Here is an 11,104-nt window from a genome sequence, read left to right as displayed (position 1 = left end):
CCACAGCCTGTGGCAGAGGTGCCCACGCTGGAGCAGGTGGATGCTTGTGGAAGACCCAGTGGAGAGAGGGCCCTGCTTCCAGGCTGGAGTCCTTGGAGGACTGCACCCTGTGGAAGAGAGACCTCTGCCACGACAGTTTTGGAAGGACTGCTGCTCACGAGAGTGGACCTGTGTCAGACAAGTTCACGGAGAACTTGTCTCCCATGGGAGGGACTCCATGGTCTCACAGAGGAAGGACTCCTCTCCCACAGCAGTGCAAGAAAATCTTAGTGATAAACTGACCAAAACCCCCATGCCCTGTCTCCCTGTACTGTTGGTGGGAAGGAGAGAGGGGTTAGGGGGAAAGAATGGCTTATTTTATTTCTCATTATCCTCCTCTGACTCTGTTAGTAATAAATTCATTTTGTACCTCTAAGTCAAGCCTGTTTTGGCCTTGGAGTGTTTTCTCCTGGCCCTTAGTTCACAAAGCCTTCATTAAATTTTTCCTTCCTCTGCCCAGCTGTGGCAGGGGAGGGTGAGTGAGTGACTTTTGTGGGTGCCTGGCATTTGGCCAGTGTCAAATCAAAATAGAGCCAAAAGTTTGTAAGGAAGCAGCTTGCACTTCATTGCAGAAGCTTCACATAATTTGCTGGGAAGAGGCCGACTCTGCCGTGGCACTGTCCCTGCCACCAGCCTTCATCCACCATCTCAATGTGTGTGATTGTGTCATCAGGATCAAAAGAAATCTCATCATCTCCATCTGCAAAAATTGTCAAGAAAAGACAGTCACTCTCTGCAAAGAGAACCCCAGAGAGAGCTGGTTTGCATTCTTCCTCCCACCTTCCCCCAGGCAGAAGACAGAACAAGTGCTCTGATAACCCCCAAGAGTTTACCTCACCCAAACCCCACCCAACAGCACAGATAAAGCAGAGAAAGAGCAAGACCTCACAGATGGAAGATGAAGTTTCTCTGTTCCTATCCTGCTCTGGGCCAGGACAAGGCTAATTTTTTGCAGTAGCTGGGAGGGGCCATGATCAAGACATGGAGGTTATTCCATACCACCTCATGTCATTGCCAGGGGTGGGGGAAAGGGACACTCGATTCCAAGGAAGACGGGGTTTCTTCTGGTTGAGAAAATACTGCTTATTGCTGGGTGTTTTCCTGTGTGAATAATTTATTTTCTTATACCTTTGGTTATTAACATGGTTGCTGTTACTGTTTCCTTTCTTATCGCTGTTTTCAGTACATTGCTCTTATCTCAGCCTGTGATCTTTGCCTTTTTGTGCCTCCAATTGGAAAGGAGAAGTGATGCAGTTTTTTTTACTGGGAGTAGTAAATTGGAGAGTATCATTCCTACACAATGACAGTTCCCAAGCCAGGTCTCATTCTGCTTCCCAGGAGGCAGAAGTTTAAACCACCAAGTCCCAGTGTTTTCCCCAGTGCTGATGTGGTGAACCCCCATGGCACAGCCCTGCCCCTGAGCCCCGAGGGCAGACCCACCTCCTTGGTAATCGTAGAGAGCCACTGCACAGAGCCCGCGGCTCTGCCCCTCGTAAGCACTGCCCAAGTTCCCTGCAGAACACGAGAGACAGATGAGACAGGCTGAAGCAGACACATTGTCCTGGTCAGTGCCACCCTCCAGCTCTGGGGAAGCACATCCAAACCCTGTGAGCAAGGAGAGGCGCACCACAGCCCAAAGCAAGGTGTGACTTCCCTCGCCTTCTTCAAGGAGACAGTTGGGTCCTAATCCTCCTCTCCCAAGAAAAAGGCTGGGAATAACTCCAACCTCTTCACCTGACATCTCCAGTACCAGCAAAGCTGTGATGGAAGCACTGACAGTGGCCCATGCAGTTTGCTCCTGTGCTCGGACAAAGGCTGCCTGCACTCCTCACACCAGGACACTCCACCAGACTCAGGAACACCAGCCATGTGAAGAGTGGGCAGAACCAGAGGCACCCCCATTGCAGCACTTGTAGCCACTTGCCAGGAAATTGCAGCAAGAGCATCAGTCCATATCCAGCTTCTCCTGGGCCTGTGGCAGCCTCCTGCCCAGACCCTGACCTAGCAGATTCCTGCTGTCCGGTCCAGCATCCCATGCAGCTCATCTGCACCTCAGAGCTGGGCAGGGGAGTGGGACACAACCAAGTCTTGATCATCAGAAGCTGCTATCCTGACCACAGTGGACTTCAGGATAAAAATTCCTCTGGGCTTTGTCCCATACATCCAGTGAGGTTAGTGGACAGGTACAAGCTCCCCAAGACATGGGCTTTTCCATCAGTACTCACCCAGCTGGGGCTGGCTCTGTCTGGGCTCCTGAGGAAGGATCACCTCATAGTCTTCACCTCCATCTCCTCCAAAGTCATAGGTAGCATCCAGCTTTCCCAGTGGGGCTGGCAGCTCCTCATAGTCAGCACCTCCACTGGTAATGTCACAGTAGTCAGAGGATTCTGGCAGCTCCTCATAGCCTCCATCAACATCCAGACTTATGCTGTAGGTGGGCTGACCCTGGCTGGGGACCTTGCACTGGTCTGCATCCAGATCTGCTGGCCTTGGTGGCAAAGAGGGTGGTACTTCTTCATCCTCCCTTTTGGCCTCCTGCCATGAGGTGGGAAAGTAACAGGAAAGTCACCTGCAAAGCACTCACTGCAGGCAGTTCTTCCCTGACTCCTAGCTCCTAGTTGTGTCAACAAGGCAGCCCCTTTCCTGTTGCCAGGGCACAAATGGAGCATCATTCCCTGCACACCAGGGAAACAGCTGAGCTACTCGGGCCTTCCTGAACCAGCAGCTGGGATTGCTCTGGAGACCCTCAGGACTCACATGTTTGAACTCTGTTCATACTTCACCACAGCCCACTGCAGCCCACCACACTGACCCACACCCAGAGCTCGTCCCATGGGTCGGGTGCTGTGCAGCCATGTCCCATCCCCATCCCAGTGCTCCCCCTTACCCTTCCAAAGCTTCTCACACCCTGTGGCTGTGCTCCACATCTTGTGGCACATGAAGTAAAGCCCCTCTCAGGTGCAGTCCCCTCCCCAGCTCTCCCAGGCTGCCTTGGCACCTGTTCTCCTGGTGACACGGGCTGGTCCCCAGCAGTGCTCCTGGCTTCCCTTGCTGGCACGGCTGGAGGGGCTGCCCCAGTGTGCTCCTTCTCTCTCGGAGGGATTTCCTGCTAAAGAAAAGCCATCAGACCACTCAGTCCCTTTGAACAATGGCTGTTCACATTCCCAACAGAGCAATTCAGAACATTTTCCTTCACCTACAAACCTGCTCTGGGCCTGGGCACTCACAGGCTGGTGACAACAGTGGGGCAGTCCCGAAGAGGACCATTGTGGTGGGGGGACAGCTTCACTGTTAACACCCCTTTGTCCTCTGAGTGCAGGAACAGTACCAAACGGTGAGGGAGGTAAGCACAGGGGCTGGGTGCCATCTCCAGTTTGCTGGGATGCATCCCACATACAGACTGCTGGGACAGCAGTGCTGGGGAGCAGTAACCACATTGTTTGCCAAGCACCAGAGGCAAAAGAAGCTGGGGTCAGAGTACAGGCACCATGGTTAGGTACAGGTATGTCCTTATATGAGTGTTTGGTGTGCTGAAAAGGAAAGTCCAGTGACAACTGTGAAGCTTGGTGGCCATTCTTGGCAGATGCAGGGAAGCAATTTGGGCAGGAGGTTACCCTCAAGAGACTAGATAGAAGGACATGGAGCTGAAAAGCTCTGAGGAAGTCTGTGTCATGAGTCTTGGAGGACATGGCAAGACAGCCCTGGCTCACCTGCTGCCGGGCCTGCCCTCTGCTCTCTTCCTCTGCTGACTTGGCCATGTGTTCAAACCGTGACCGCAGGCTGCTGGTGCCACTGGAAGCTCCTGTGAGGAGAGAGCTGATTGACTCAGCTCTATGTCTTCTTTCCACCACCCCAAGCATCCAGGAGATACCCAGACCTCTGCCTCTTCCAGAGAAACTTGTAGTTCAGCCACCTTCTCCTGCCCTCCAGCCCAGGTTAAATCTTCAGCACAGCACACACCTGCTGCCATGGAGGGACTGGGAGGCCCACAGCTTCCTAAGCCCAGGGCTGGTACTCGGGTCTCACCTGCCTCCAGGGGTCTTGTTTTCTCATAGGAGGAGGTGGGAGCTGCCATCTCATCAAAGCCAGCAGCACTCTGCAAGAGGAAGTGAAGGAATTGCTCAGCTTGTTGGGCAATGCCTGCCAGTGCTGGCTTTGGCTTTGGTGGTGACAAGCTTTGTTCCCAGGTGTTTGTTCCCAGGTGTGTTTGTCCTCACCTGTACACCTGCTCTGGCCCAGGGGATGCTGTTGGCTGCAGTCCCCACTTGTAACACCTCCCTGTACTAGGGACGTGCCTGCTGTCCCCCAGCCAAGGACAGAGGTGTCCCTGCCCAGGAGGTGGCACTGAGAGCTGGAAAGGAGCTGTGGAGCCCAGCGGGGGAGGCTGAGCAGTGGCACAGGACAGCAGGGAGCTGCGGAATGCCTGGCAGGATGCCTGGCCTCTGCCTCTTCCCCAGGCCCTGCGTCCATCCCTGCACTCCCCATGGCATGAGGCCTGAAAGCACTTCCCTGCTGGGTGCAGAGCTGCCTCACCTGCTGGGTGTGCAGTGGCACAGGCTGGAAACCAGCACCTGTGTGTGAACACTGTGGCACCACTGTGGTGATAGCATCCTTCAGGAGGTATGGAAAGAGGTGGAACTGGGAATAGCATCGGTGGGGAGGGGGCAGGAAAGCCAAAGTGAGATAGAGAAGGCTTAAGGGTTTATCTGCTTTCATGAGAAAAATACCTCATGCAAAAAGAAACAAGCGGGTAGGAGCCACTTTTCAGCCTGACACTTTACAGCAGGTGCTGCCTGCAGGTGTCACAATAGGCTGGTGACCGACTGCAGACAGGGAGCCCCGGCAGCAGCTCTGCTCTTCCCACAGAAAACACACCTGAGCAGGCAAACCAGCCTGCAGGCTCAGAACCAGGTGTCCACAGGTCACAGCAGAGGCCTGGACGTGCTGTGTATACGACAGCATTTGTATTTTGTGTGAGCCTTAGTCTGATACTGGGTGTCCAGAACTCTACCAAAGGGGAGATCAGGCTGCCTGAGGGTTTGTTATACTCTGCTCTGGTGCTGCGAGTTCAGCATTTCTCCACTCCTGAGGACCAGGCAATCTGAAACTTAGTTACCTGCCAAAAAAATCCTTATTTTTAACATGTCTGTTTATGCTTCAGTACTCTCAAAATGCACAAATTCATGTTCACTTTGAGTCCAACAAGAACTGCTTATCTCCTCTCTGCATCTGTCTTCCCCAAGGACCCACAGCCCTTTTACCAAGTCCTCATCTGCTTTTGCATATTGTTTTTGACCACATACAAGATTGCCTTTTGTCAGTGCCCCTCCATTTGCTGTTGTTAAATTCACAGATCGCACGAATCTCTTCTGAGGGCAGGACAACATTCCCTCTCTGTTGCTGGCCCAGCCTACACAGACAGCATGGACAGGACCATGTGGGGTGTTTTGGTGTGTTTGTACCCTCCCCTGCTTCCTCAGGCTCCCAAGGACAGCAATGTTGGGGCTGTACCAGGCACAGCACCGTGCCTCCCAGCAGGGGAAGGAGGAGTCAGGGAGGGCACTCTCACTGCCTCTTCCAAATGCCCCAAATTTGCATCTTTTAGGCTATCCACATCCAGGATCACCACCAGATCACCACCCACCGGCAGCACCCCCTGTGGGGACCAAGCCTTCAGGGCAGTCTGCCAAGCACAGAATTGAGCCTCACTCTGGGATGGGGCTGCAGAGGAGGCTTTGTCTGGGGTCAGCCCAAACAGAAAACCTGAACCAGCAACTTGGTGAGCTCTTCTCACACACAGCAGATTGATCTATGCCAATCCCATCCCTGCTGGAGTTTGTCAAGGTGTGCAGGAAGATTTAGCACCTGAACAGACCGTGAGGCACTCCTTGATAGGAGTGAAAAACCTGCAGAGGGTAACCAACAGCAGAGAAGTGAGGAGCGACAGAGAGTGCCACGAGGAATTCCCTGCATTCCTCTGCACCCTCTGGATCCAGGCTGCATCCCTCTGCACCCTCTGCTATTTCACTCTCAGCCAGTTTCTTCTTGCCACAGCTGTGCACGGGGATCCCACTGGGAGCTGTGCACCTCCACTGTGCTTCTCTTTCAGCTGGGCAAAAAGCAGTGGTTAGGAGCAAGCAATTGCTGGCTGCAGCAGTCTTACCTTATCCACTCTATCCTTCTGGACACCAAAACGACCTCCAAACCCCTTGGCATAGTCTGTATGGAAAAATGCTATTTTATAGTATTTTGTATTTTGCATGCACCTCTGACTTCAGTATGCTGTGACCAATGAAATGACTTTGCATGTGCTGTCTCTAGTTAGTTCCATATGTGATGAGATACAGATAAAGCTAAGTGCTCTGGACAGTAGTTTTAGGACTAACCCCTCTCTCCTTTCAGCTGAGGGTGCAGGGCTGTAGATGCCAAACCTGAGCCCAAGGCACCAGGGTGAGACCGGTCACCCCAGCTGAGGGGAGCGTGGCCCTGTTGGTGAGGTCAAACATGCTGCACACAAGGCAGTCCTGGGATCTGCTCTGCCTCATTCCTCTGTGCTCACCCTCACAATGAACTTGTGGTCAGGAACATCCCTCACAGGGAAAGCACTGCAGAGTGTGGGAGTCCTGATTGAGGGACTCACATTCTATGTCCCCCACTAATGCAAGGTCCCACCTACTCTGCCCCTGTGCTTTGGGGTTCAGTGTGTCTCAGCTGCTCTGCCACGTGCTGGATCTCTTACTATGAACCACAAGCTCCAGACACAGGTCTGTGTGTGCTCCAAGGAAACTGCTGCCACGTCTGGCAACATTGCCCAACCTCTCTGGGATGCGTGGGCTTGCACTTCTTCCTGATGGTCCCAGCCAAGGGCGCTCTTGTCTTGACGATCCCTCTGGACCCCAAACTTCCCACCAAAGCCCATGGAATAGTCTTCAGCCACAGGGATCCAGATTGGGGCATGGAAGAGAATACACAAGGGAGGGAAGGAGATGAGTGGCAGCAGTGTGAGTTCAGGTTTTCCATGCCTGGGACTTAGAGAAAGGCATAGATCAAGGCCAGATTTCCCCACTGGTGCTGCAGCAACAGCCCTCCCTCATCCCTGAGATATGTCACCTGCTATTAGCACCTGCCTGGGCTTCCCCTTCACCCTTCCTTTGACATGCTGTCCAGGAGATCCCTATGTCCACAGAACTCTTCTGCTTCTCTTCCTTTAGCCTGAACTCTTTTCAGCAGTCATGCACCATGCAATGGCTTTCCTCACCTGGCCCATTCCCAACCGCTCCCGTAGCTCTTCTACCATTCTTGCAGCAGATTGCAAATGTCCTGCACAGAGCCCCTTAGTGCCAGCAGGCACAGTCCCCACTGTCTGCTCCCCACCCCAGCTGCCTCCCCCAGCCCCCTCAGATTCCCCCACCTCACCCGGTTGCCATGGCTCACCTTTCTGAGACTCGTGCTTCTCTGCCTGGCTCTTGTAGTCAAATCCCAGAGCTGCTTTGTCCACCTTATCCCTTTCCACTCCGTAACGGCCACCAAAGCCCTTGGAATAATCTGAGGTGGTATATGGAGTCAAATGCTGCCCCCAGCACGGGGCTGGTGAGGACAAGATAGGGAGCAGCACTGAAAAGTGTCACCAGGGAAAAGAGACAGCAGCAGAGGTTAGGAAATTATGGATTTATGCACGACAGAAAGTGAAGGGTTGGAGGGGACAGAGTGGATGGCAGGGAGCACCACAGATGAGAGCCCAGAGGAATGGGGTCACAAGGCAAATGGGGGTCAGGGCACCAGGAGACACAGCAGGCCAGGAGGAAAGGAAGAAAACTGACATGCCAAGGACACTGGGAGCTGTGTCACCCATGAAGGCAAAGCAAAGCAGGACTTGGGCACTGACAGCCAGGACATCAGTCCCTCACCCACCTCCAGAGCCAGGATTTCAGCCTGTGGTCTGCCAGCCTCAGAAAAGGGCTGTGAGTAAGACACTGAGCCTCGGGAGTACAGGAATGGCAGAAGGGCTGACATTTGCTGTAGTGGAATCTCAGCTTCCACAAAGGTACACCTGAGCCTGGGGATTGCCAGTGAACCCCCCTTTCTGCAGACTTGCTCCCACTCTTCTCCCTGGCACACTGGCCATTGTGTGAGAGCACAGCACCTTGTGCCTCTCCTTTTTCCAAACTGAAACCAGTGATCCATTAATGACTTCAACCATGTTCAGCTGTTTTCTAAGGACAGCCTGGTTATTAGTGGCTGATTCCTGAGATATTTCAGCTTCCATCCTGATTCCTGGCTGTACAGACTCCTCTTTTCAGGCACCTGCCTGCTCAGTCTCTAAACTCTGCCCTCCAGGAGCAAACCGGAGTCACCTCTCCCTGTTCCCTAATGCTATTCTCACAGGTCTGCATTTCATGGGACTAAGTTGAGGCTTCTTTGACAACTTCATCTTTACCAATCCACGGAGGCTGTGATCTAGAGAAATATGTGATGAAATTTGGATGCTTTGTAGGGTTTTGCTTTCATATCCATTGCTGTGCCTTTCCTTACAGGGCTGATTTTCCAGCAACCACTTCTCAAGTGCGACAGTGCTCAGGCTTCCCCTGGAACAGTTCTACAAAGGGCTTTGAGAGGAGAGGGAGAACCAGCCATCCATCTCAGGGTGGGGGTGTCTCCTCTGCTCAGCCAGGACAGGGTTTACACCAAAGCAAAGCACAGAGACAAGCAGGAGGTACAGTGACAGGACAGGGGCGAATGGGGCCACAAGGGTGATGGACTGGAAATGGGAATCTGAAACAAGGGACAGGAGACTGTGCCACAGCCAACAGCATGGGATGCTGGCAGCAGAGGAGAAGCTGGGCAAAGGGTCAAGGGGCCACATATGCCCATGGACTTGCCTTTCTGGGATGAGTGTTTCTCCACCTCACCCTTGTATTCAAAGCCCAGTGCAGACTGGAACAAGAAGGGGAGGACTGTCAATCATCCTGAAGGCCAAGATGGATCTCAGCCTCCCTTCCCCTGGGGCCAGGCTATTACTGGCTCCCTGTCTTGTGCTGCAGCATGCAGGAGAAAACACCACAGCCCCTGGACAAACAGTGTTCTGCCTGGATCAGGCCCACCACAGCAATGCACAGCAGTTCCCCCCACAGCTGTGCCCCACTGTGTCATCGCTCAGTGCCCTGTACCGTGAGCTGTGCTTCAGCAACACCACGGCACAGGGCACACCCTTCACGCTCCAAGCTTTGAAAACAGCCACAGACTGGCATGCAGCAGTGCTCTGGGGGCAGCACAGGCCACAGGTACGGATTTCAGCTGCACTGTCCAACACACCTTGTCAGCTCGGTCCCGCTGGACTCCAAACTTGCCGCCAAAGCCCTGGGCTGCATCTGTCTGGGAGGAGTGCTTCTTAACATCAGCAATGTATCCGTGTCCTACTGCACACTGAGAGAAGAGACAGTGACATGAGCATCCATGGGGGACAGGCAGAGACACCACAGCTGCTTCCACACGCTGCTGACACGCTCGCAGCCACAGGGTAACAGGTCCAAGCTGACCTGTGCTCTCCACATGGCCTTTGCCAGCAGCAGCTCTGCTCTCAAGGGCTGTCATCTCACAAACAATACCCACTGCCAGCTCATTAAGCAAAGTGTAGGATGCCAAAAGCCAGCTGCTCTCGAGTGCTGGTGGAGTTGCACGGTGGATAATCACAAGGGAGACAAGAGAAAAGTGCAGATAGGCACACACAGCCGAGAACTGCAGGCAGAGGTCTGGTACCCATTCCCTGTTCTGTATCTGACAGCCAGGGCCAGGCCAGGATCCTGCTCTCCCTGCTGGAGGTGCTGTGGCCAGGAACCACAGACACTCTATGCCAAAATGGAAGAGCTGTGCTCACACTCTGCTGGACCACAGTGAGGGTGCTTTTGTTGAGCAACTGGCCTTTGTCCAGTTCCACAAGGATGCTGCAAAGTGTTCAGCTTCTGTCCCTTCCCCTGAGGACTGTGTGCAGTTCCTGACTACAACGGCTCTGGCAGGGAGAGAAGGGAATTTTTGAGGACAGTCCTTCTCACCCTGCCATCCTGGCACTGTTCAATCCCACAGTGACCACACCTATGGAACTCTACTGCAATCTAATAACCTCACTTCTGAGAAAGAAGCATTAAAAGCTGAAAGGTGCAGGAAGAAGTGTGGTAATGATTACCACAAAACATAGACCAGATCTGATGTACAGGGCCATATTTTGGGGAGATATGAGGTCTGTAATGCAGAAATATGAGAAGAGGAGGGAATTACTATACATTAGTTCTCCAAGTAGGGAAGCACCAGATTTAACTGTTATGCAGCAGGCTTGAGCTGCCACAGAACATCCTTCACAGCTAAAGGGAGCATTGCAAATAAGTTGTAAAGACAAGTTACAAAAATGAAATCAAACAGACCCTGGAGAGAGATTATGGGTTAGCTGAACATGTGTGAATCTGTGCAGCCATGCAAACTCTCCATTCTCTCCCTTCAGGGTCAGGCCAGAAAACAGGGATGCCCCTTCCCTTTATGAGAAAAGCCCTTTTTCACTGAGGCTCAAGGAAGTCTTTCACAGCTGTTACCTTATCCATTCGGTCTCGCTCTGTTCCAAATTTGCCCCCATAGCCATAGGATGCCTTGGGGCCGGTTTCCAGCTCCTTCTTCTTGATGACCTCATGTTCCTCTGATACCTTGTTCCTCAGCTGATGGATGCTGGACACAGAAACAGGGCAGGTCAGTGTGGAATTTTGCAGAGCCATGCAGCTCTCTGGAGCATCCCTGTGTCCCTGCACCATCCAGAACCCAGCGGGACACACACGAAGGACCAGCTGCCTGCTCAAGGCTCCCCTGGGTGCCAGCCACACACGCAGCTGCTGTGCCCGAGAGGGCACCCCGGGCTCTGGCAAGGGCCCAATGGGCTCAGGGGGACATCCAGCCCCTCTCCTGCAGCCCTGTTCAGGGCTACACCCCGAGCTCCTCGGGAGCCCACACTTTCCTTTTTCCGAGTGCTGAGCGGGCTGTCCCGAGGCAGGGAAGGAGCGGGCAGCCTTTGCACCGGGGCAGCGCC

At 53.4% G+C, this 11,104-nt stretch overlaps 1 protein-coding gene across 4 annotated transcripts in view; it reads right to left on the bottom strand.

Moving 5' to 3' along the window:
• The window catches only part of HCLS1 (hematopoietic cell-specific Lyn substrate 1), a 28,985-nt gene that overhangs the window by 12,983 nt on the left and 4,898 nt on the right, over positions 1 to 11,104 (bottom strand). For 2 of the 4 annotated variants that reach the window (XM_033511519.1, XM_015615963.3), the window contains exons 4-15: positions 10,620 to 10,749; positions 9,352 to 9,462; positions 8,919 to 8,973; positions 7,474 to 7,584; positions 6,856 to 6,966; positions 6,203 to 6,258; positions 4,066 to 4,135; positions 3,750 to 3,841; positions 3,038 to 3,148; positions 2,265 to 2,574; positions 1,480 to 1,551; positions 7 to 739 (exon numbers count right to left, since the gene is read on the bottom strand). In XM_033511519.1, the coding sequence (XP_033367410.1) occupies positions 603 to 739; positions 1,480 to 1,551; positions 2,265 to 2,574; positions 3,038 to 3,148; positions 3,750 to 3,841; positions 4,066 to 4,135; positions 6,203 to 6,258; positions 6,856 to 6,966; positions 7,474 to 7,584; positions 8,919 to 8,973; positions 9,352 to 9,462; positions 10,620 to 10,749 (1,366 nt within the window). In that variant the 3' untranslated portion in view covers positions 7 to 602. Of the gene's footprint in view, positions 1 to 6; positions 740 to 1,479; positions 1,552 to 2,264; positions 2,575 to 3,037; positions 3,149 to 3,749; positions 3,842 to 4,065; positions 4,136 to 6,202; positions 6,259 to 6,855; positions 6,967 to 7,473; positions 7,585 to 8,918; positions 8,974 to 9,351; positions 9,463 to 10,619; positions 10,750 to 11,104 lie in introns of those variants that run through there. The other 2 variants (XM_033511520.1, XM_033511521.1) reach the window with 2 other exon arrangements.

Source organism: Parus major, unplaced genomic scaffold (genome assembly GCF_001522545.3).
Source record: "Parus major isolate Abel unplaced genomic scaffold, Parus_major1.1 Scaffold305, whole genome shotgun sequence".
Classification (NCBI taxonomy): domain Eukaryota; kingdom Metazoa; phylum Chordata; class Aves; order Passeriformes; family Paridae; genus Parus; species Parus major.
Note: the sequence above shows the minus strand (reverse complement) of the source record. Positions and strands in the feature narration are given on the sequence as shown.